Source organism: Scomber scombrus, chromosome 7, assembly GCF_963691925.1.
Source record: "Scomber scombrus chromosome 7, fScoSco1.1, whole genome shotgun sequence".
Taxonomy (NCBI): Eukaryota; Metazoa; Chordata; class Actinopteri; order Scombriformes; family Scombridae; genus Scomber; species Scomber scombrus.
Genome location: NC_084976.1, coordinates 24,827,630 through 24,854,399, shown reverse-complemented (window position 1 = coordinate 24,854,399; position 26,770 = coordinate 24,827,630). Strand labels below are relative to the sequence as shown.

The window sequence follows — 26,770 nt, the reverse complement described above, 5'->3', positions numbered from 1 at the left end:
ACGTTTGTTTCACTAAATACTACACAGTTATTCTCGTGTTTAAAGGCTGAGCAGATTCATCACTCATTTAAAAACAACACACTTGAAACAAGTATTGCTTTTGCTTCAGATGTTTGGATTTTTGTTTTTCAAAATGGTATGTCAAATTCTATAAACTTTAGTTTTTATAGGAGGTGGACACCATGAAAAATAAAATAAAAAACACCCCAAAAATGGCTCAGAAATGGGTTGAAACACTGCATCTCTTGGTTAAACAAAACTTGATAAGCTAAGTACAGTATTTTGTCTTGACTGTGTGCCATCTAAGCTGGAATATTTCGTTTTTTCTATCCCACTGGAAAAGTCTGTCCTCTTTCCCCTCAGGACCATGCCGACTCTGCAGAGCTCCGCTGTCCTGCTGCTTCTTAGCTTCCTCATTGGTCTGTGCTTGTCTCTGAACCCGAGAGACCCCAATGTGTGCAGCGTGTGGGAGAGGTGAGGCCTGTTTAAATACGAGAAGCAAATAAATTTTGTTGTTGTGGCATGAAATTAAACAGATTTTCTCATACAGAGCATACATGTGTCTGAAAGTTTACTCTGTAGTTTTAACAGGATTCAGGAGGGTCAGTGTTGGTCAAGTACCTAATTTGTCACTGAAATGACAAAAAAAAAACAAAACAGTATTATTTGGCTTGAGAGATAAATTCATAGTTGATCACCTGCCAAAGGGCTAATCAGAACATCATCACTGCCAAAATCAAAATTCAGAGCCAACTGGCAAGTGTACAGTGTTAATTTCCAACCTGATTTATGCCAAATATGTACATCAATCCATAGCTTTCAAGAAATCCAAGAAAAAATACAATCAGATCTTTTTTAGTAGTGTCTGAGCTAATTTTTGCATTTTAAATTAATCATTTTAAAAGGCAGAATTCAGATGGACAAAGAAAGTACCACTTTACAAACATATAGAACAAGACAACTAATATCATTTTTGATGTTATTTGAAGGTATTTGAACTTGTTCAAAAGTGAAACTAATCTAATTTCTTTAAAAATCTTTTCTTTAATAAGTATGTTGTTCTGCTTTTCAGCTTCACCACCTCAGTGAAAGAGTCCTACTCTCATCCATATGACTCAGTGACAAAAGAGCCTTGCTCAGACCCTCGGACCTCCTATAGATGCACACGCCACAGGTACCAGCAGCGTGATGACTCATTTTGTGCAGGACCGACTTCCTGTTCCTGTTCTTGGTAATAGAGAGTCAAAGTTGAACTGTGTTATTGTCTTTAGGATCACCTACAAGACAGCTTACAGACAAGCAGTGAAGACAGACTACCGCAAGAGATACCAGTGCTGTCCAGGCTATTACGAGAGCAGAGACAAATGTGTCCGTAAGTAACAAGAAAACAACATTTTAATGATCCTCTCATTTGCGTTCTTCATCATTACTGAGACCGACAGTTGGAAATTTGACATGGAACCAGTGACGAAGGAGAAGAGAGGTTTGGCAAGTTTCAGTCCTCAGCCAGAAGGGAACCAGAGGGGAGTTTTAAACACTATTAGTTCAATTTATATCAGAATAAACTGATCCACAGAGTCGATTGTCAGCAACTTTAAAAATCAGAATTAGCCACTCAACCAGTATGTTTACATATTAATCTGATTATTATTAACACTCAATCAAAAACAAGTGCAAAACGCAATCACATCTTGTAACTGCAGTCTCTAAAGGACTCACAACACTGTTGAACACTCCCTTTGAAATGTTATTTTTCATTATATTAAAGAAGTTCAAAGTTTAAAGCCCAAATTCAAATCTGTGTCAGATATAGAAATATAAAACCAACTTACTGTAAGTGTCTGTGGCTACAACCACAGGACCAGTATGCTCCTCTAAGCCAGACTCAAAACAATATCAGTGGGTAAACTGCAAACTAAAACAGAATTATAAAGAGCTACCTTAAAATCAACAAAGGCACTGAAGGAATAAAGTTCTAAAAAATTATATATATTTGTATTTTGAAACATGAAAGACCCAATTTGGGCTTAAAACATCGTACTTTTAAAAAATAATATAATAAAATAGACTGTGTTGCATGTCCTTGGGAGGTTTTATCTGATCATCATTTTACATTTACTGCAGGAATCTGGTTCCATGTAAACGTGGTTCTTTGTTAGGAGATATACAATAATCAATTTTGAGTGTTATTTGGCATTGCACTGTGTAGTCATAGATCCAGCGCCGAAAAGTAAGGTGATGCTTGAACATAATGATGATGGAGGAATACTTTCAGCAAAATGTTTGCTTTGCTTGTGGTGTGCAAGAGAAACAATGTTGAGGAGAATAACATCATCACATTTCTGTACTCACAGTAAGCTGTTCTTTCCATGCAGTGTGCATAGTCAATATGGGTAGCACATGACACGAGAATTACCTAAATTATGGGTTCGATTTCCCTGGGGCTTCTCATGCTGAAAACGTACTGTATGTACTGGCTGCTCGGGCTGCTCTGGCTGGAATTATGAACTTGAAACTGTGTATTGCTGCCGTAGTGTGAAAAACCAGACACTCCCATCATGGTAATTTTCATATTTTCATTTTCACATAATTTCGACAACTTTTATTTAATTAACAAAACATCTGTTAGTGATGAATTCAAAGGTGTGGCTCAGGGGTTGAACAACAGAAATGCATGACATGAATGTGTTCGTGATAACTATGAACCCCAAAAACACCGGAGCCGATGTGCAGTCATGGAGTAAATTATAAAGAAACAAACATACATCAAGTTGAAAACAGGCTGTCTAAAACTAGAAGGACTTGTGAGGTCAGGTCAGGGTGATAGATTTTCACTAAAATTGTAGTTTTTCTTTTGTATTTTATTGTTTTGATAGTGAAGTGAAGTGTTTTAACTTGTTATGCTTTGATTGATGTGTGTTTTGTAGATCTATAAATAAATTTAAATCAAAACCATGTTCATGGAAAAAACATTCCTCCATTTGGATTTGATTCGTTGAATGCTAATTGCTTTATCTTGATTTTCTTTTTTTTAATATATACTTTCAGATGTTAAACAAGTTCCAAAATTTGAGGTGAATGTATGTAAAACTGCTCTGTACCAGTCAAAAACCAGGGCTTTCACTTGCTCTGAATACTCTGTTTGTAGTTTTACCTCTACTTCCCCATCCATCTGATCGGATCAATTGCACATGCACTCATTTGCATATTTCGGAAAGGATTGAGGCTCGAATGTGTACAGATGTGTTTAGGGAGTTGCCATTTTTAGTAAAGAATGTTATAAAGAAGCTTAATCTGACTGCTTTTGTTTGTTTATGTAGCCTATGGAGCAACTGGAAGCCTGCCGAGGGCCAGATTCCAGGAGCCAACCAATTGAAAATAACACAGCATGCATAACATAAATTAGAAGTTTTTTTAAAACAGTTTTTTAAACTTTTTTAAACATGGAAAGATACTCCAGTTGAGTATGTCCTCTTTAAGCACTTAACTTTAAAGTTAATAGTCAGTTTTAGGCAGTTATACTTCACAATTAATGTGCAGTCACAGGAGTAAAAATAAATACCAGTGAGTTTCAGCTGTCAACAGTTATCTTATGACACTTATAAACAAAGTGAAACATGCACGGTCTCACATGGGTTGAGAAAATTCCAGCTTCGATTTACAAACTTCTCGTACATCACTGGATAATTTCAGAAAAGAATGATGGTAATAACAAGGTTGCTGTGCTTCGTGCCTGAAAAGCTGACATTCTGGAGATACATTTTTTTCACCAAGCAGAGACAATATCCATTTTTGGTCGTTTATCGTTGAGCCATCGTTCACAGTAGTCTCCTGCGATACTGAATGCTGTATGTGTTTATTTATGTGTGTGTGTTCGTGTGTGTGTGTGTGTGTGTGTGTGTGTGTGTGTGTGTGTGTGTGTGTGTGTGTGTGTGTGTGTGTGTGTGTGTGTTGTGGAAGGTTTTCTTTTGTAACCAAAACACAAAAGCCTTTGGTTTTACACACTAACATCAGAAAAGCCAAGATGAAGTCAATTGATGTTTTGAGTTTTGTATCAATATCTCTGCTTTCAACATGTCATCTATGACTAAAATTACTTCCTAAACCCACTTTCTGTACAAGCCAGTGTTTTTTTTAACTTTCTAAATATATATAATTAGATTTAATTATATTTACCTCCTTCATTTGACGACACGTGAGCCTTTTCTTAGTTCCCCCCAAAATCTCCAACCTCTACACCTTCAACTACAGAGGAGAAAATAATCATTGAAATTATTGTTTGTGTTTAGATGGAAAGAAAAAAGTGTGCATACAGCTCATGGTTGGAAAACACTTGCAGAATTATTGGTTCTCAGGCATAAATGCATGTTTGAATGAAGTTAATTAATAGCTGAACCACTTACGATGCTGGCATGCACACAACTCAAATAATCTCTTTTTCTAAAAAGAGGAAGCTCCTTGACAGTGTGAATGGTATCTAAGGCTGGTGCTGTGCTTTCCATTTGCACGGCTGAGCCCAGCTGTTGGGCTGGCTCATGCATGTTTATGATGGGTGGAATAACTCTATAGGGAAAGAATACAATTCAGTTGAATGGGTTTTTGATTGAATAAAAAAACCCTCAAAAATGTACATTTGAAATAGATTTAAGTGGTGCATCGTCTATAACTCTTATATACTGTTCAGGGTTAAATTTAACCCATATTATATCCGAGAGCTGTAAAAATACTTTTTTCTTTTAGCCTGAAATTTGATATATTCCCCTAATGTGACCCAGAATATACAAAAAAGGAAATATATTTGACACGTTTCAAAAATGTTCAGCAAAAAATAGCTCTCATGTTTTATGTAACGTTGGAGCATAATATAGTGTCTTTTATATTGTTAAATCATAAAAACTAAAGAGTAAACCTTGCTCTCTGAAAGCTTCATGAAGGATAAATCATTTTTATCTGTGACTGACGAGGTCTTTATGAATGATTTGTGGTTCAAAAGTTTGGTATAGAGACTATGTGACGAAATACATTGACGAGTTAGAATATGAACAGTATGTGAGGGTTAATTACTACTCATGTAGCACTTTTCTTATACAAATGGCATTACACTAACCTTGCTAATGTACTATGTGGTGTAAACTGTAAACTGTACCTGTTTATAGGTTATTAAAATCTTAGGTAACATAACAGGGATGGATAAACAAAAATATATGTGCAGTCTCAGTGAGGCAGCGGGTAAAATACAGAGCTAAAAGCTTAAAAGCTTTTCCACTACTATATGGAGTAATACTAATGCAAACCTGACAAACCTACTGATTTTTTCTTTTTAAAAGGGCCCCAGCCTAAGCACTGACAGTTCTAGTATGCCTTGTTCTACTATGCCTTGCATGAATGAATGTTTTAAAAAATGTGTATTTATATAGTTATTCATGTTAAATAGCATCGCGATCAGTTGAAATGAACACATTTGGAACATGACATGTGGTGTTAATGAAGGGATATTTGAGCTCTTAGGACCACTGTCCTATACAAACTGTACTCTCTACACTGTACAACAGGTGCAGATAACTGCACACCTCACTGTATGTTATCAGCTGCATATTAAATATGTTATAATATGCAGTTAAAGTTGACTAATCTCCACATAGCCAAGTCTGTTACTAATTCTGTCTCTCATCAACAGCTCGCTGCACCAAGGAGTGTGTTCATGGCCGGTGTGTCGCTCCAGACCGTTGCCAGTGTGAGGGAGGCTGGCGAGGAAGCGACTGTTCCAGCGGTATGAGGCAGCCTTTTTCCCCTCGCTCACAGACATTTCCTCACCTCTGTCTCTCTAGTTTGCTCTTCCTCCTTACTTTTAGTCCTCGTGACATTTTTCTCTCTTTCTTTTTTTCCTTCTTTTTATCAAGGCACACACACACATATGAAAATAAACTTCGTATACACAACAGGAAATGACAACTGGACACTAATCAAGTGGCTGATATTCACATACACCACTCCATCACACATAGAGAAGGCCTTTCCAATGGAAACAGCAAGGGAGCATTACAGCATCCAGGGCAATGAGTCATTAATGTCAGCCTGAGTCCAGAAAACTGTTTACTAGTCCAGAAGGACACCAAGCTGCACCTCCCCTTCGTGCTGACAGTAATAGTCGTCATTTTTATTACAGCTTTACCTCATAATTATGCAAAGTGCTCTAAAGTGTGAATAAAACAATCAAGTGATATAAAGATGAAACCTCTGACAAAGAGAAGAAACAACACACATTTTGAGTTAAATACTATTTCATGTACTGAAAGTCGCTACAGTCCATTAAAAAAGAGTTAAGAGAGACATTAAATCTGCTCTTTCTACTCACTGTGATGTCTTTTAATAGAAATAGTTATATAATAGTAATTCAAGGCACAGATTCAGAGCAGTGAGTCTAACCCTGTTTGGTTTGTATGAAATCTCCTTAAACTTGATCACCCAAACAATGTGGAGTGTGAAACTGGAGCCGCATTTCACTGGGCTGCTGTTCCCCTCGCTGAAATGAAGTTTCCACTACCTTCAGCCCGTTTCATCGCGCTCAGCTGGGTCAAAAGTACACAACCCTCCTTCATTTTCCCCCCTGTTCCTCTGCAGAGAGAAGGAATTAGCTTTAACGGGTAGTGGTTGATGTCTTGACAGGGGGATGATGGGAAAGGGAAATGGAAAATGTTACCCCACTCTCACTCTTGCAGCTAGCTCCATCTCTCCTTACACTCCCTCACTACCAGACCTCACTACTGTCTTCAATTTTCTCTTTTCTTTCATTGTTTTCACACGTTCTCTCTACTCTTTTGCCACTCTCTTCTTCCACTCCTCTTTCTCTCTCCAGGCTTGGCTCCACAGTATTGTCCTATAATGGAGTCTTTTTGGCAGAATAAGACCCGACACTTCCTGGATGCCTGTGTGTTGAGCTATCTAACTGTGGGAAAGAGGAGAGGGGCCTGAGGTTTTCATACTGAATACTCTCAGGACTGTTTGCCCATGAATATGGAGACTCGAAGAGAGGAGGGGGAAGTGTGCTCAACACTCTTCACCATATACAGGAAAGAAGGAGAGTAAAAAGCGAGGAGGGGGAGAGCTGAGATGGAAGAGACTGAAAAATGGGAATATAGTGGTAATGGTGATGACTGAAAGTAATAGAGAGGGAGGACTGTGGCTCATTGGGAGATTAAAAATGCTGTGTCAAAGTAGTATTTGCTTTATGTAGCCTTGTTTCAAAGCAGATTTTGATAGAGGGATCAAGAGAGCTGGAATTAAAAATGAGTAGTGTGGTCCGGTTAGATGTCCAGAAGATTATGTGGACTTTGGACACAAGCAAAACCTAAAATACCACTTTAACAATGCACATGGGAAAAAGAAGAATTTTCCCACCATATCAGTGTGCATTCCTTATAAACAGCAGTGAAGTGTTGCCAGTTCTGAAGTGTGTGATAATCAATGTGTTCACACTCAGTGTTTGTTTCACTATAGAGGTTTTGTTAAAGACACTCTGTGTGGATACATATTCATGTCGCTGAAATGAAGTTAGTAAAACTTAATTTATTCAGGAAGTCTCATTCAAAAGCAGATCAAAAGCTCTTTTGCAAGGAGACATGAGAACCTATTATACACAAACACATTCTCAAGTATTATACAAAAAAACAGCAAGTAAAACTTATGCTAACTTTAGTTGGTTTTGCAGTTCATCCCAGTAGTGAGGTGCAAAGTAGTCGAAACCAGTCTTCTCCAGTGCAGAGTTAGTATTATACAAGGAACAAGGAATGCATCTCAGGATATTCAGTATTTCTGCAGCTGTAGCACCACTGTAGGACAATCTGCTGTCTAAGATCATCATGATGCTTTTGATGCTCTACTGTATTGATTACATTTCCATTCAGGGCATGAGTTATAATCCAAAACATCAAAGTTTGACGCTGTTTTGAAATGTATTCTTTCTGAAAGTTAGAAAAAGCTTTAAATTAAAGACAAATAAAAGAGTTCTGGCAGTCATCAAAAGCTGACTATAACCCAATGATGGTCTTGTGTGTGGCAGATCCATTGATATAGAGAGTTAAAGCTGAAAACTGTCCTGGGACTCAGGGGCAAAGATCAAGTTCAACCTCCATACAGCAGGTTCATTTCAGGGCATCAGTTGCCACAGTAATCGACACAGACCTTCAGTAAACAGGGTTTCTGAAACAGGGGCTTTCCTCTGACCACAAAAAAACAATTTTTCATAATTGATTTGGCCATGTTGTCGTATTTTTTGAAAATGTCACTACATTTAAATGTCATATGTGAATTTTCTGTTGTGGTTTGTGCTTCAGGGCCAGTGAAATCTGTTGTGTTACTGTGATAAATAATCAAATGTAAATAATCAAACACGCTGTAAGTCATTTAACTACCACGCACAGATGCAAACACTTAGAAGGAAAATGGCCATGAATGCTCCTTTGATGTCAAATGTCAAATTTCTGGCAATGTTGGGTTGATCTCTGCTCGCCATTACAATGATAAAAGTTCGACACACTTAGGCTAAGATAAGTGTTTTTGACAAAGGTAAACAACTTCAGCAGCACTGTTAGAGAAAGTCGTGCACTTGGGGATGTATGTTTACATGCAGATAAACAAACAGATGAGAGGAGTTTTGATGTTTGTCAGTGGAGGGCTGAGACTCTGCCAGCTGGTCCCAGTACAGTTGTTGGAAAAATCACACATCCAGCGTGGTAATTTCACCTATTCACTCACCCACTGTCTGACTGTATCAGCTCTGTACACTCTTCAGTAAATCTCCCATGCTGTCCTGGAGAATGTCTGTGTAAACTGTATTCACTGCTGCAGCTGAGTTTCTCATTACTCAACGTAACACACTCCGGCAGACCCTCTCTCCAATGCCCACACAGAGAACAAGTGAAGTTATGATTCATTTAAACAAAAGAGGCAGGGGTCCTGCTCCGAGTTAGTGCAATAAACATTACGGTCCATGGCAGCGCACTTTGCTCCAAGCCAAATTTGGCTGTACTCGACCTTCTGTGTAACTGTCAAAGGAGTGCTTGTGCTTTTCAAAGCTGTGGCAAGGCAAATGTGCAGAAGAGGCAAAGGTGAGGGGAGAAAAACTAGGACACATATGACGTGTATCTCAGGCCTTGGTGAACAGTTCATTGTGTGCACGAATGTGTGCTGCTCACCATTAAAAAAAGATGATTAATAGAGGTCAGCGTGAAATTGTTGGAACCATTTTTAGCTTGAGAGAAGATAACTGAAGCCCATCCATCAGTGATGTCAGCCCTATCGGATATCACATTTTCTCCATCATGTCCAAGACAGTTGGAGTTATTGATGAGAAATTTGAAGAATGCATGCATGACCGATCTGGGTTCTCATAACGCGATAACGTGACCCAGTGGACCGAGATCACTCTTAATCATGAATTGAAATCCAAAACTTGCGCGAATCTCCACTGCCCGCTACCCATCCCCAGAGCTAATCCTAAGGCTTCTGTAAAATTAACCATTTAAAACTTGTCCGTCTTGTGAGCTCCATGCAAATCTCCTTGCCAATTTGAAATTTTTGGTTGGTAATATAACACTCCTGAGCTAAAGGGGCCGATTTCGATTTGGAAGCATGTGGGAGATTGACATGAATGTGTGGAAGAGACAGTATGTACCCCCAAGCACTCCTCCTCTCTTGCGTCTGTTCTGTTCTTCATCTTTACGCTGCAAAATCTAATCAAATCTCTTTCTGTTTATTTGTTTTTCATGACATCATGTGTTACTGTAAGTTTACGCCACAGTATACGAGGGGAAAATTGAATGAGAAAAAACAAAGCTGACTCAAAATCGCCATACTTGCACTGTATGCAAGTTAGAGTAATCATGTATAATCTTATTTTGCTTCAGTGTTTTTATTTCCTTGCATGTGGAATAGGTTTGACTCAATGTTTAGAGAAGCAGGCGCATAGTATTACTGGAAGCTGACTGGTTTGAATCGCTGGAAAATGTGGGCAATGAAAGTAAGAACCTCCGCGGTGTGAATGTGTGTAGCTGTTGGAAGTGCAGAAATAGGGGTTGTAATTTAAAAACGCGCAGCATAAACATGTTTTCTAAGACTGAAGTAATGTCCTATGTAAGTTTAGATGGTAGTGTTTGATTTTTATCAGATCTCTTTTTTTCCAGGTAGTCTTGGTGAGATTAACCTTTTTTTTGGAAATCCAGAAAAAAAAATTCATGTTTTTTCATTGTTCTTTTACCTTTCAGCCTGTAATGACAAACAGTGGGGTCCGGGCTGCAGTCAGCAATGCAAGTGTGAGAACGGAGCTCTCTGCGATCCCGTCAAGGGGGGGTGTCAGTGTTCTCCGGGGTACATAGGGCGCTACTGTGAAGAGTCTTGTCCAGCTGGCACCTTTGGGAAGGGCTGCCTGCAGAGGTGCAAGTGTGGGACTGGAGGATCCTGTGATAAAGCAACAGGAGAGTGCATGTGTCGGGACGGATTCACTGGGACTTTGTAAGTGTGCTACAAAAAACATTTTCAAACAATATCTGAGGAGATGCATTTCAAAATAATTTGAGTTCCCCTACACTCAAAAAGGTGTTTTGCTTATTGTTGCTTCACTTGGACGTTTGACCGTTGCTGTGAATGAATGAATGATGTAGAGTTTGACACTGAAACACACAGTTTTTTTTGGACAGGAAAGTCTGTCCAAACTTTTTACTGGTACCGCATATACATATATTTATATAAATACCCTGCTTTAAATAATTATTTGTGTCTGGTTATGGTCTTTCCACAAAAAAAGTCCAATTGCCTCGTTAAAATCCTTAAAATTACATTTCCTCCTTTTTCCCTCATAAAAAAATCCAGAATCTGTAAATATGCAAATGTTTTTCATCTCAAAAGTTTAACTGCTGGATTCAAGCTGTCTGTTAATTCAATAAGAAGTCCATTCTCAGTGTAAAATATGTTCAGTGGAGGCTTTAAGTCAAAATAAACTTTTGTAAGCTGCATACTGTTTCATGATTGGCTTAAAAGTAGTTGTGATGCAACAAATCACGCTTGTAGATTTAAACTCTTTAACTCAGATTCCTGATGAGCAGAGCAACTTTCCTCTTTCAGCTCAACATCTGCAAATACATCAGCCACCGTGAAGTGAAGGAACATGAAGCAAAGCACATTTCTGAGTGCCGCGGGGACTTAAACCACATGTTACAAACTTTGACAATGTAATCTGTCAAAATGTGCTTTATTTTTTGGTATGAGACATTTTTAAGATCTAAGAGATGTTGTTAATTATTTCATCTGAGAGGCACTTGATATTGTTAATTTTTCAGGAGGTCTTTCTAACACTGATCCTACCACATTATTTTTGTTTCTAAATGACAAGATGGTGAAAAAAAAGCCCCTCATGTATGTTATAGTCCATGAGTCATCTGTTACGCCCTGTTTTTCAGATGCCCCTGAGGATGAGTAAGGAATGAAAATTCTTCCCCACTAGATATTAGTGGAAACTGTTATACTGCCAATGTGAAAACACAACACACCACTTTGAGCTGAATAAAAAAAAAGAAAAGGGGGCGTGGGGCTTGGCAACAGTGATTATGGGATAAAGCTCCTTGATGAATTGCGCGTATTTGAAGTATATCCATGTTATTTTACCTCTAGGGTGCATTAGAAAATGTAATGTCCCAAACACTGAATTGTACTACAGGTAGTTTCAGCCAAGAAATCTGATTGGTCAAAGACAAATTCCAACTGCGCTGATGACTCCCATAAAGCATGGATTGCAGCTACGATGCCAGGTCCTGTAGTAATAAGGGAGCTACTGTTTATATTTTTTAATGCTCTTTCCTTGCTGTCTATTTTTTTAAAACTACTTTCCTTCATGGTGGTTTAAGAGTACATACTGTTTGCATTGTAAATTTGTCGTCTAGAAGGACATTTTTGGAGCGATTATGCATGTAGAGTTACATGATTTCCACATTTTTAAGCTCTGAAAGTGGTGATATCAATATCTCAAGCTTTGTGCTGATGCTTTATTAACTAATTTCAAACTGTTACAAAACAGTTCAAAAACATTTACTCAATTCTTCAGGAATGTCCCTGGATACATGGACTGTTTTTGACTAAGTGGTCCATTATGCCGTTATTAAGCATCTACTCTATCCTTTCCCCCAGCTGTGAGAAGGTGTGTCCCAGGAAATGCCAGGCACGATGCCCCTGCCAGAACGGTGGTATCTGTAGGGGCAAAGGGATCTGCGCTTGCCCCCATGGATTGATGGTACGTTTTCAAGTTGAAGCCCACGCTGACTCTGCTGTTATCTGTGGATGTTGTCAGATTTTTAAGTTCAGAGTGAGCTCATTTGTTGTGGATGTTCCAGCTGGCTCCCAACTTTGGACAAGTTTTTTTTTTTTAAATACTGATTTATTTCTAAAGACATTTCTGAAGGCAACCTGTCATCTCTGGAGATATGCAGATGCAGAGTTTTCCAGTTATGTGAAAAACTCATCATGAGGTTTTTTTTTTTTGGAAGACATGCATGAGAGGAGTCATGATTGCACTCCCACCAGAGAGCAACTATCTGTTTTTTTGATTCCAGTTTTTGCAGTGATGCATTCACATTTGACATTTTTCTTTATCCCTCTGTGCAGGGTGAAGTTTGCACAGAGCGTTGTCCAGAGGGAAGATTTGGACCAAACTGTGCTGAGGAGTGCGTCTGCCACAACAGGGGCAAATGTGACCCTGAAACTGGACAGTGCCAGTGTGCTAAAGGTTTCACTGGTACCAGGTGTGTATGTAAAAGTGTGTGTTGGAATGTGTGAAAGAATAAATTATATTCCTGCATGTGCCTTTCTTTGTGTCCTATGGGCCCATTCATGTCATTGTGTCTGGTAAAGTCTTCTCCCTCCTTTAAATAGTTGTTGATTGAAGCCCTGTTGTGTCTTTATGGAAAATTATAAATCACTAAAATTTTTAAAAACTATTTATCAGGAATGAGTGATAAATACAGCCTACAGTCTAACATTGTACCACAATACAAAAGGATGTTAAGATTTGGTTTCATGAGTGAATCAACAACAGACTTCTGCATCATTTCCTATTTGTCCAGGTCTTCTACTTATCTATATAACCTTCTGCTTCCCGCCCTCAGGTGTAATGAGGAGTGTGCTGTAGGCTCGTACGGTCAGGACTGTAAAGGTGTGTGTGACTGTGCTAACGGCGCTCGCTGCTACAACATTGATGGAGGCTGCTTATGTGAGCCGGGCTTCAGTGGTCCACAGTGCAGAGACAGGATGTGCGCTCACGGCAAATACGGCATGCACTGTGAGCGCATGTGTCTCTGCCAAGACAAACACACTCTCAGGTGAGTGAGTGTCTGGAGAAGATTTAAATTATGGAAACATTTCTCTGAGGCAGTGCTAATCAGAGGTCCAAATTTAATCATCTCATTGGTCAAGTTAATGAAACTTCAATGAGCTGAGCTACTGAGACACCATTTTTCACGAGTTACGTAGCTACTGGTAGCCTCACATATACATCTTAGCTCATAGCTCATCGGAGGCCTGGGGCCCATTTTACCAAATTTGCAACACCCAAGCTGCGAAATGCAACATGAGGTCATTTTCCTCTCATGTTCATTTAACTATTCAAAAGAAACACAATACTTACTGACCCATGCACAAGGATTTGCGGGTGGCAACATTTTTAAAACTGAGCACTGAAACTATTTGCAATCTGAGCATAAGCAGTGCTCACAAATCACTTTAGTGAAAGAGGCCCCTGTCCTGTAGAATTAGTAGAGTTTAGGGTAGACAGTGGGGAAAAGTACCCAAGATAATTGCCAAAGTCATCAGTTAGTCTTCATCCTCAAACTGTTCTCTTCTGAACATGAAACATATCATTTAGAAAAACGTCTAAAAAAGCAGAAATCTCACCTTCGTAAAGTCCAAGTATGTTTTCAAGGCCATAGCACCTTTTGATGGTTGGTCTGATTAGCTCGTTGTTGACATGTGTGTCCATAAAATGAGTGGGAAGAGATCTGTTAACTGCTGAAGACTGCAGTTGCAAGTGGTTTTACTCTTTCAGTCAAGGCTAACATTAGCTACCTGTTAACTGGAAACCCATGAACTGTGGTCAAAATTAGCCGTAACCTCTAATATTATTTCAATTGTCATCTAGCAGCACAGACTTGGCAGAAATATTCATAAGTATGTTTTTATTAGTTTTCAATAAGTTGTGTTTTTGTTGCCTTAGGATGAGCCTTTTATATGTTTCTACAGTAGGCCAGAATAGACACACCAAACACTGCCTATTTTTTGTGAGTGTCGTGGCCACTGTTCTCCTGCATGCTTGAAAGGGGAGGGGTGTTTAGTTTGGTTGCAATCTGCAACCTCACCGCTAGATGCCGCTAGACCTTAAACACTGCACCTTTAACTGTTTACACCACACATTTTGCTTTATTGGGGCTGAGTGGCTCCACACATTTTATCATTGAAGTCCAACAAATAAATGGTACAACCGCATTTATTTTATGTCTTTTTTTGCTGAATGAAACCCCCTCTCAGGACTGTGTGGTCATGTACTGGCGGTACTCACTCCTCCACAGACCCATTAGAGTACACAGCTTACAGCAACACATTATAGTGTAATTTATCATAGTTATAGTTATTTTCTTGTTTTGGTTTTTCTTTTGTGTGTGTGTGTCTGTGCTTCTTAAAGTCAGCAGTTTCTTGCTGCTTCATTGTGTTTTTGTTGCGATTTTATCTTATGAATTTCTGTTTTCATTGACCAGCTGCCACCCAATGAAAGGAGAGTGCACATGCCAGCCAGGGTGGGCTGGACTGTACTGTAATGAGACCTGCGCTCATGGTTTCTATGGTCATGGTTGCCTGGAGCCGTGTTTGTGTGTAAATGGAGGGGTGTGTGATGGCGCCACCGGCCAATGCCATTGTGCCCCCGGGTTTACGGTGAGTGTGGATGAAATTATAAGTTTATATGAATCAGTCTGTATTGATAAACAATAGCTCTCAGACATAACATAAAACCTCTTAATTGTACTGCATGTGTAATGTCAATATCTCATTTAGTCTGCCTTCTAGGGTTTATTACTGATGTTAATATGTTTTATTAATATAGGGGATTCACTGCGAGAGTCCATGCAAAAGTGGCACCTACGGCAAGAACTGCTCCCTTGAATGCTCCTGTGACAACTTCGTTGACTGCTCACCGATCGACGGGACGTGCTTCTGCAAAGAGGGTAAAAAGTTTACACAGAGATTGACAGTGAGAAAAAGGAAGTGTGTCTGAAAGTCAAAATGTGATTTGCTGAAAGACTAGTCACAGAACCTTTTATCAACCATGTAACTGGTTTAATATGGCTGATGGTCCATTGTGTTTCTGCAGGCTGGCGAGGGCCGGACTGTTCGGCCCCCTGTGCTGAGGGAACCTGGGGCCCAGGATGCAACGCCACCTGCCACTGTGCCAACGGGGCAAAATGTAACCCTGCAGATGGATCCTGCACGTGTACAGCCGGCTGGCAGGGGGTGCGCTGTGACCAATCATGCCCGGTGAGTGCCTGAAAAAGACCTTTTAGCTTAATATTTTTGTAAAGTTTCCAAGATGATTTTTAAAGATCCATCACTGTGACAAACCAGAAAATCCAAATTCAAATCCATTATATTTTCAGAAACGTAATAATTATACCTCACAGTGCAAATCACTCTGTGCAGAGTGCTGACTATGATTATTATGAATGATCTTTAAAATGCAGACAAGCACCAAGAAAATCTAAAAAATTATATTTCATTAAACTTGTGTCACTTGGAATGATAGATGAAGTTATTACCCCACTACTTATCAGTTTGTCTCCCAAAGCTAACAAATGTCCTGGATTCAAGCCACAACATTGCATAAAAACACATGACACTTTGTAAGATAATACCAACTCTACAGGATAAGAAAAATGCATACATGTTTATTCGATGTCAAGCTGAGTAGAAAAATGAGCTGTTATCTTTGATAAGACTAATACATAAATCATAAGGGTGATGATTATACAGAACATGTCAGTTGTGATTGGAGAGTCTGTAGAAGTATTGTCCAGCTTTTCATCCCTTACCTCACCCTCTGTATGCTTTAATCTGTTTTTGGACGTGTACTTCTCTTGTCTTTTACTGTGCCAACCCGCCAGGCTGTCTATACTACAACACACTGCCAGTGTAGTATTTTGTCTGATTCTGACTAAGCTGGCTGACTGTTGAAGAGATTCCCCTGACGATTTTCTGCCCATTGGCATTTGTTCACATGTGCAGATGGGCACGTTTGGGCCAGGCTGCCTGAAGAGGTGTGATTGTGTTCATGCCGATGGCTGCCAAGCTACCACTGGGGAGTGCCACTGTCTGCCAGGCTGGTGGGGTAAGTGATGACGTCTTCCCGGTTTCGCTGCCAGCTTGGCTTTAGTATCACTGATAAGGCTCGTCCAACAGAGCTGAGTGAGCCACAGGTTTTCAACCATCCTCACTCATGTTGAAATAATGGACTTGAAGGATCATCAGTGGTTTTGCACATTTTTGATCATTATCTACAAATCTACTTGACATTACCATCTTTTTTCTAAATATACCATCAATTTGACAATCAGTTCAACCCTTTTTCACTCATATTTAAGTGTGCATGGATGCTAAAATACCTGAGATTTCAGACAAAGAAATTGCAAAACAGCAATATTTTCAAAGCAGGAAACAACCAAATTCATATTATTACGACAATCCGTCTTGTATCATATGCTTGTGTCAAAAGCCTCCCATAAGGAGCTACTGGCTCGGCTTAGGTGTAATGACAGTAAGAAGCAACTATTCGTTCAAAACAATCCTAATCCTAAAGAGGTTAGCATAGATGCAGCTATAGCATCTGTTATATGGGAACTGGAGAGTATTTCTTCATTGGAAAAAGAACAAAGAATGGCACTGGAGGCTTTTCTCAATGGAAAATATGTTTTTGCTCTTCTCTCGACTGGCTTCAGCAAGAGCTCTCCTAGTATGTCATATGGTTCGTTGATCTGATTGGTTGAAGTTAGCCTGTGATAGACAATGATAGACAGATGGTTTATCCAATCACCTGCCAAGTCTTTTTTGAAAGAGCCTGTTTGGAAAGTGACTTTCCGAACAGTTTCCAAGGACGACTTCTCAGATGGTTCTGTGCAACAAACCATCTGGTGTGTCAGATTACATCATTTGTCCTCAGGGTTGTATTTTTCATGCAAAGGAGGAAAATAATTCAGTTCATTTAATCAAGTTTTAGACCAAAGCGCAAATTTAAGAAGTTTCTTAAATATTTTCTATTTTAGGCGACTTTATATATATTTTATATTAACTATATTTCAGGGGTAAAACTGTGTAGTCTCAATTTATACTTGAACTTTTGATAACTCTATACATTTCACTGCTGATGCTGGTTAACTTTTACTGAAAGCAGGACTCACCTTTTTCCTTCCAGGTCCTCGCTGCAGTGAGCCATGCTCAGAGGGCCTGTGGGGGCGCCACTGTAACCAGACCTGTTTCAAGCATTGCCCCAACAGTGATACGTGCTTGAGGGAAAGCGGAGCATGTGTGTGTCGCCCGGGCTACTGGGGAGTTACCTGTCAGAACAGTGAGTGTTGTTATTGGACAGCTAACACACAACACAAATCTGATTAGAAGAAACCCTGAGCTGTGCTTGATTGACTGTGTAACTTCTGCACTTGTTTACTCTTTGTCTGGCAGAATGCAGAGCGGGAATGTATGGTGACCAGTGCAGTATGTCCTGCCCGTCCTGCAGCCAGTCGTACCGATGCCACCATGTGACAGGAGAGTGTGATTGCCTTCCTGGACACACCGGACCCAACTGTGATCAAGGTTGGCATTTAACACCAATAATTATAAAGCCAGGTACAAATTGAATGTTACTGTATGCTTTGCTGATTTCAAACAGGAATATTCTACATAAGTCTCTACGTAAGCTAGTGCAGGTCATTTTACAGGTTGCATTGCGTGTGTTACAGTTTGTCCAGCTGGCTATTACGGCAAGCATTGCTCGGAAGTGTGTGTCAACTGTGCCAACAACTCCACATGCGACCACCGGGATGGTCACTGTGAATGTTTGCCCGGCTGGACGGCTACTGACTGCTCGATATGTGAGTATGACATTATAATGCAATCAACAAAAGTGCATTATCCGTAGTTAAATGCGTTGCGATTGCTGTGTGCTGACTAACATGAAATGTAACTGCAGCAAGACAAATACAGCTGATTGCTGCAGCAATCTCACCATAACATCCATGAGGCGCCTGTGGTGTTATTAACTTACTGCTATTATGAGCACATAAAGGCAACTGTTATAATCAAGGTCCTGATAGTTGTTTTGAACGCCCTCTTGAGTGTCATGGCTTTGCCTTACAGTTTAATATTTCTCAAGAGTTAAAACTTTTAGTAACTTCTAATACATTCTGAACACAAATCTGGTAAATTATGAGCACACAAATAGAGCATTATTATCTTTGCAGCATAAATAAATACTTGGATGTTATGTTTATCGTGTGTTTTTCAGCATGTAGTCCAGGACGTTTTGGTGCATTCTGTACTCAGACCTGCTCTTGTCCAACCAACTCCATCTGTGACCGGTTTACTGGGGAATGTTTGTGTGAAACTGGAGATGACTGTAAACAAGGTAAAAATACAAATGGATTTTCCCATGAATACAAAGGCTAATACAGAGACTTTCATTGACTTTGCTCTCCAATCTTCTTTGTGATTTAAGTGCTGTGACGTTCATGAGATAATCAATCCAGTTTGGTCAGTCTGATTCTTGGAAAATGATGGTTAAAAACTTCTTTCAACTGCTTTGATTTTCCATTTTTGATTTCAATGATAAAAACTACCCATTTCCTTCTGATTGTTCCACCTCATAGACTGAAAGTTAGTTAAAAGCTGTTGTAGCTGCTATACTTGAGTTTTCTTTTCACCCCCTCTTTGACAGACTCAGTGCAGTCAGGCAGCGTAATGGTTCCTCTTCCCCCTGGTGAGAGGGAGTCATGGGGGGCCATTGGTGGCATTGTTGTGCTAGTCATCCTGGTGGTCCTGCTGCTGGCTCTCCTGCTGCTCTACCGCCGCAGGCAGAAGGACAAGCAGAACAACACACCAACTGTCTCTTTCTCCACCAGCCGCACAGTCAATTCTGAATACGCCGTCCCAGGTACAGTACACAGGATATTTCTGACAGGTCATACAATGTAGTGAGAGTCGATCAGAAGATTTTAAGTAGCTAAAACACAAGGAAAAATATTCTAGATGTCTTCTGAGCCAATTCTTCAGCCTGAATTACAGGGAAACCTAGACTAGACTAGGGCCAAAACCCAATGTCCACACTCACTTTGAGTCATGTTCCTGTTAAGTCCACAAGGGATGTCCCACTGTCAAATTGTCAAGTGCATGATGGCTCCCTTGCAGAAATTTTGAGCCCTTTATGCACATCTTCTGTAAGTCTGCATTCCTTCAGACTTTGCCTGAGTGAATTCCACATAGTTCATAGCATTGTGATGTTAAATAAGGGGTTATATGGGGAAGCCCAGAAGCATTTTTAAACAAACAAAAAAAATGTATGTCCAAATTTACAAAGAAACACTACATTAACAAGGATTAAATATGATACATAAAGTGTGCAAGCATAGGTTAGATTAAACACCTAGTTTATTCCAATGATGCCATTTTGACATAAACAAGTAAACTGATTGACTATTACCTCTCATCCACTCAGTAAGGCAAGGGTCTGGACCACCTTCAAATCAGGCCCTTAATTGCCTTGGCAACGAAGAAAGTAAAAAATGTAAAATAAGAAGGTCCAAACCCACAATCGTATGTTACATGTTTTGGTATCGTCAGGGTAATGTGAAAAGTCACAAACTTCTTTCCAATTACTATTCATACCATATTACACTCTCTAGCAGTGACGTCAATTTAGCCCATTAGGTTTCAGGGTTTATGCTTGAGTGGGGACATTGAGATTGGGCCCAGAGTTTGGGAGGTTTAAGGTGCAATGTCTGGCATTTTAAAACTGTCAATAATTTAAATTGTTTTACATCTAATAGAGCTGCAACTAAGGTTTCTTTTCATTATCATTTAATCTACTGAATACTTTCTCGACTATTTGTGTGGTCCACAAAATGTCAGAAAACAGTCCATTCAGCATTCCCAGGTTACTCTTCAAAATGTCTTGATTTGGCTGACCATATTCCAATCTCCAGCCCCAAAGATAATAATTATTTGGACTAGAAGAGTATAAAAACAGAAACATATTAAAATTTAGGAAGCTGGAACAAGTTTTGCCATTTTTGCTAAAAAGGGGGGGGGGGAGCTTGATTATTCAAAATTGACTTACGTAACAACTCATAAATTAACTAACTAATCATTGCAGCTCTAATAGATAACTGTCAAATGGTCAAAATGCCAAGACAACAGCCTCTACTGTATCTCATGCAAGTGGTTTTGTGAGTGTGAGTGTTTCTCAAACATGAGCTCATAAATCCCATAAATCTGACTGTTTTAGTTTTGTTGGAAATCATGTAAACGTGTGCATGTAAAAGAGTGAAATCATTTTTAATGCTGACTAGTAAACATTAGGTTACAGTTCAATTTTTACATTGGATATGTAGCATTGTAGCACAAAATTATTCAGATATATTTTGTTGCAGTTTGTGCATAATGTGGATTTAATAATGTTTTTGTAATGGGCGTTCCACAGAGATGCATTTTATTAACCTTGAGGTAATTTAATTGCAGCAGACGTGATTCCATGTGTTTGTTTTGGCCTGCAGATGTTCCTCACAGTTACCACCATTACTACTCCAACCCCAGCTACCACACACTGAGCCAGAACAGGCCTCCACTGCCACACCTGCCCAACAACCATGATCGCACCATCAAGGTGAATGTCAGCTTTGATTATCTGATACTAAATGTAATGCTGAACTGCAGCAGTGGGACAAATATACAATTTATCCAGTTAACAAGATGTAGCCATGTATCCAGGACTTAGTCTGTTACTATATACTCTTTTGTGCTACATTAAATTGTCATTACTCTATGTCAAAAGCATGTTTTTTTTTTTGCACTGATGATTTCTGATTGGTTTATTATTCTTTCTATCATGCAGAACACCAATAACCAGCTGTTCTGCAGTGTGAAAAACATGGAGCGGGAAAGACGGGGCCTGTTTGGGGTTGAGAGCAACGCGACTCTGCCTGCAGACTGGAAACACCACGAGCCCCGCAAAGACTCAGGTCCGTCCTTATGACTCTCAGATTGAGGATAATTTAAATTACAATTTAAATTCCACACTTTTGCAGAGAAACATGCGGCTGTAGAGTTAAGTGAAATGAGTGGATTAACATTTACAAGCTAATAAAAGTAAGGAGTTGGTTTCCTGACCTCCTGGCCGCAGCTTTATAAAAATAATCTGTTAAACCTGCAACCTGTAACATGTGATCTTCTGCTAACACAGCTAAAAAGTAGTTCCTTATTGAGTGTCAGTGGAAAGTTTTAGTGTCTGTCATACCGTAATAATCACAAGTTTTTGTCATCTGGTCAGAACCATCTTTCAGGAAATAAACATAGAATATGTTTGACAATAAAATAATCATTCTTAAAGACCTTAAATAAGAAGGAACATCTCAGCTATTAGTAGCCTAAGTGTAAAAATACCTGCATTGATAATTGCTTTCAAAATGCCAAATGTAACAAAATATTCTGCTCACCACAGAAGTAATGTAAGTGCAGAGAAATTCAACACAGAGCCATGTAGTAAAAGCTAAAAAAGAAAACTTTGAAAGTATCTTTTATACAGTATAAAGGAAAGTTTATCGACCATTACATCTCCTTTGGGCAGAAAATCATTTCAGTCAACAATACACATTTAATGTGTGACTATAAAAACAATAAGGATATAATAAAAAAGAAAGCAAATGCTAAATGTATCCAAGACGTCTTATCTGCTTTTGATTAATTTGTCTTTTATTGTTTACAGGAGCTTTTGGAATCGATCGGAGCTACAGCTACAGTGCCTGCCTCGGAAAGTATTACAATAAAGGTAGTTTATCACCCTGTTTTCACCCTTTATTTATCACATGCTCATAGAGACAAGTAGAAATATCCAAACTACGTCAACAAGGTATGAAAGCATAGGTGCTGTATTGCAAAGACTTTGATCTTTTTAACATATCTTTCTTTTGTTGTACACCCATAAAGCAAATAAATACCGACTATAACTTATCTTAATTATTTTAATCCAAAACACTCATTACCTCGGAAGTACTCATGACTCCAATTATGTCTGTTAGCCAGGCTAGTGGCATGGTTTTATAGATGTTACAATGTTGGACTGTCAGTCAGTCAGTCCACTTCTAGTCCAGACTAAAATATCTCAACAACTTTTATACAGACAGCCATGAAATCTTATCCAGACATTCATGATCCCCAGTGTATATATTGTAGTCACTTTGATGATCTCCTGCCTTTTCATCTTGCCACATCATCAGATTTGAATTCTGTTTTGTTCTTGGGTCTATGATGAATGTGGTAAACATTTGGTTTTTGACCAAACATCTGCAAAACTAATGACATTCCCATCAAACTCTGCTGTGCCCTGCGTTTAAGGCTAATTAGCAAATGTTACCGTGCTAACACACTAAACTAAGATGATGAATGGTTGTCAACAGTGTACCTGCAAAACATTAGCATGTTAGCATTTTGCTCCAAGCACAGCTGGGCCTAATTAAAGTCTCACATAGTTGTAAACAAGGCCAAAAACTCTTATTCTTGTTTTTAACCATTATTGACAGCTGAGAAGTATCACTTTTGTTGAAAAATGTGTCCTTTGAAACCAGCCAAAATAATAAGATTGAGTATTGAAAAATGTCACAGCTTTTGAGGTTGATAAAAAATGATTTTGATTATTCACGGGTCATGATATTTAACTCTCCATCAGGTTTTTCTTTAAACCGTCTCAACCCATAAAATGAAAAGGTATTAAAACTGAACTTTTTTCAGTCAGTCTTGGGAAATCATAACTCATAAAGACATTGAAAAAAACTTGGAATGCTTTCAAGTTAGAGCCCAAACTAGTAGTAGTAGTCTTTGATCCTGCTGTGCTGCTTTCTGACTGTCAATGTGTACTTCAGATGTGTTTTAACTTTCTTTCTTTGCATCCTGTGTGGCGACAGAGCTTAAGGACACGGTGGCGGTGAGCAGCAGCTCTCTGAATAGTGAGAATCCGTACGCTACCATCAAAGACCTGCCCGGCCTGCCCTTCTGCCCCCCAGAAAGCAGCTACATGGAGATGAAGTCGGCAGTGCCCAGAGAGAGAGCGTACACTGAGATCAGCCCTCCGCCATTCAACACAGCTACCTTACGCAGAGGTGAGCAGTATATGTCCAACGTACTGATTTTTATAATGTGACACAGGCTTCAGCACAGCATAAGTCAGTGTTGATATTTACTGATATATTTATAGTTATTTTAAATCATATCATCGTTATTTTTGTGACCCGATAACACACAGTATTAGCTTGCTGAGGATGAATGTGAAAGAGAAGGTGACAAGAAATGAAACAAAGCAACATTGAACATATGTAAGCCATCAGAAACAAATAAACAACATACAGTACATCTGACTTTCATTCCAACAAAGAGTCTCAAAACTGTGTCTTAAAGGTCAACCAGTGTAACAGACGAGCATGTTGCAAAAATGCATCATCCTTCCACCTTTAATCAAAATCAGATTATGCACACATGTCCACCAATGTGATGATGATGCGATTTCAAAGAAAATTCACTAAAGTAAAAACTCATTTGGGTTTTTAAGAGTTTCGACCAGTCAAACTTGAGAAGAGGATTTGTGCTCATGGCCTGTCTGACAGATGGGAAGGATGGACTTGCTCACATCCGAGCCTGTTGAATAAACAACTGTTTACAAGAAAGCACAGAAAAGACTGAAGGGAAGAGTCTTCCTCTTCCGCAGGAGAGAGGAAAATCAGGGTGGCCCAGGATGTTCTTTTATTACCGCTGCGTTTTATTATAGCATAGACATCAGTAATACATCAATGTTCAGTCAGTTCAACAGTTCAAAGTTGAGGAGGATCAAACTAGATTAATGGAAATATTGGCTCGAAGGAGGTGGCAATGTTTTCCCTTGAAGTGTTTTCCCTCTAATGAAGTCGAATATCACCAGTGTGACGCTTGAAAACTTTGGGTGAGGAAAAGAGGAAGAGAATCGCACTCCATTCCATCACAATACACTTTAAGGGAAGAATGCGGTTAACGATAGAAAAACAAACATGTTAAGTCAGCTTTGCCTTCGTAATTTAATAACAGGAACAAAGTTTGTGTAATTCATCCTTGCCTGTTTGAATTTGTAAATGTGAGCTCCAGGAGGCAAACTGGTTAAGTATAGATCAAAGTCAGTCCAGTGAATCCTTTTTAATCCTTCAATCTGAAACATCAAACTAACAAATGCAATGAAGTCTGAAAACTGAGTACTATCACAGACCAGGAATTACTAAAAAGTCAACATGCCTCCAAAACCAAAACCAAAAAAATCAAAACATGAGGAGAGCTGGTATTTTATTTAGAACATGCACTGGAGTTAGAGGAGGACTGTGTGGATTTAGAAGTGTGTAACAGGGTATCTGCAGATCATTAAAAGCATTGGATTGAGTTAAAAGGTAATAAGTAATAAACAGTCTTCAATTTCATGTACAAACATCTGACATTTTTTCATCACGCCAGCTATAAAATGTCTTCATATGTGATTGCGGGCTATCGGGGATTGGGATTGTTTTGACAGTGGATTGTGGACGCTGGAGTTTCAGTCGGCAGAGTTTGAATCATTACTTATTTTCTCTAGTCAACAGTCCATAACCCCTAAATATCAAATTTAAAGTAATGTATGACCAAGAAAAGCACCATATTCTCACATTTAAGAGCCATGAACCAGTGATTGTTTGGTATTTTCGCTTGAAAATGTACTTAATAGCTTAAATTGTTATTTAAAAAGTTGCCAATTAATTTTTATAATCATTGCAGCTTTAGCAAAAACCTAAATGAACAAATGAATGAATCTTGTTTCATTGGTTAATTCATCCATCCATTTTCTGCAGTTTATTCAGGGCCAGGTCACATGAATTAAAATGATATCATTAGGAATTTTATGTACAGTACCCCATATTGTCCCTGCTGATATTCCATCATACTTACTTTGGCTGTTATGATTGTGAAATGGATATTAATTGCATTCTAGCCTATGTGGTAATAAAAATGTGTTAAAAAGTATTAGATTGAACTTGGTGAACCCTGCACGAGGTCTGGTATAAGGATCACTTCTCGCTCTTATGTCTGTTTATCTCTGTGTGTCGTTAATCTTTTCCCTCCAGAGCGTCAGAGTTCCCTCGGTCACGCTCCTCATGAAGATCCCCAGAGCCACTACGACCTCCCTGTGAATAGTCACATCCCGGGACACTACGACCTGCCACCGGTCCGCAGACCCCCTTCCCCTAGGAGAACATCTCAGTGACAGTCACATCAGCAGAACAAGTTTTACCCCGCTCCTCACTTCACTTTGAGGATGATTTCAGGCCTGTGCTCGCAAAGAAAAGAGCAAACTTTATGCTCTGCTCTGACAGTCAGAGCTCGGACCACCCACACGGCAGCAGAGCCGTCTGTCCTTCTGAGGAACTATTGTTTGCTGTGGATGCCCCCCTTTCCAACTCAACACCGCCCCTCTGTGGGCCAAAGTGGTACTTATCTCACCGTGACAGACTTGTCATCCAGACTGGGGAGCCAGCGAGCTGCATTGAGGAAGGCTGGACTGTGGCGACGCCAGTGGGGCTTTTGCTGCATTTACCTCCCATGGGAAAAATACGCCATAAAGACTTTGCGGTTTAAGGGAGCAGCTTGGGAATGTTTATGTGTTTGAACTCATCTAAACATGCTGTAATTGTAGTTTTCCACACGTTTTGCTTGCTACTGATCAGCTGTTCTGCATGTTAGAGGATCCCTTTTTATCAGATTTACAAAGTTATTTCTGTCTTTACTGCCAAAGATGACTAATGTAGACATCGTTTACATTGTTATTTTGCTTTTTTTGATTAACAGTGAAGTATTTTACATCTTCAGAATCCACCTTTTTTACAGGCAGCTTTGGATGTATTCATGTACTTGCTTTGTTTGACTCTTTGACTAAAACAATGTAAACTGCCAAAAAAAAAAAAAATTTTGTTAATGTGTTAACAGCAAACAAAGCATTGAAAAAAAAATACTGCCATTAAATTGTTTATTTTCTCCGTTTTAAATAACATTGTTTATACTCTACTGTCGTTTCTCAGGCTGCTTTACCAGCACACCATGTTTACCACCTGAAAGCAGCATGTTTTACAATGATTCATGTGATCATCTTTTCCACATGTGGCATTTAGAGACAACAAAAATACACGTCTCCTTTTTGTTTAAACAAAACTGGTTCACTTATTGCTGCTGTCAGATTTAAACTTTGTAAATATAGATATACATATGTTGTTATCTTCACATTAATGTAGAAGAACTGCCCTATTTTGAGATGAACATGTTTTTAAGTGGTTTGGGATGGGTTTGTGTGAGGTCATACACATTTTGCTCATTTATAGATACCAAAGGTAAACTCGGTGTATGTAGTGAAAATAAACCATCATCAAACTGAGAATAACAAACC

At 39.1% G+C, this 26,770-nt stretch overlaps 1 protein-coding gene across 1 annotated transcript; it reads left to right on the top strand.

Moving 5' to 3' along the window:
* Positions 1-367: 367 nt before the first annotated feature.
* On the top strand, positions 368-26,118 carry pear1 (platelet endothelial aggregation receptor 1). Its single transcript, XM_062422207.1, has 22 exons — positions 368-474; positions 1,073-1,174; positions 1,272-1,372; positions 5,678-5,770; positions 10,263-10,509; positions 12,178-12,280; positions 12,652-12,788; positions 13,152-13,364; positions 14,793-14,967; positions 15,137-15,257; positions 15,404-15,567; positions 16,312-16,414; positions 17,495-17,647; positions 17,761-17,892; positions 18,039-18,170; positions 18,584-18,703; positions 19,013-19,228; positions 20,847-20,956; positions 21,185-21,311; positions 22,055-22,117; positions 23,250-23,444; positions 25,458-26,118. The coding sequence occupies exons 1-22, from the start codon at positions 368-370 to the stop codon at positions 25,595-25,597; spliced, it is 3,054 nt and encodes a 1,017-aa protein (XP_062278191.1). The 3' UTR covers positions 25,598-26,118.
* The last annotated feature ends 652 nt before the right edge of the window (positions 26,119-26,770 follow it).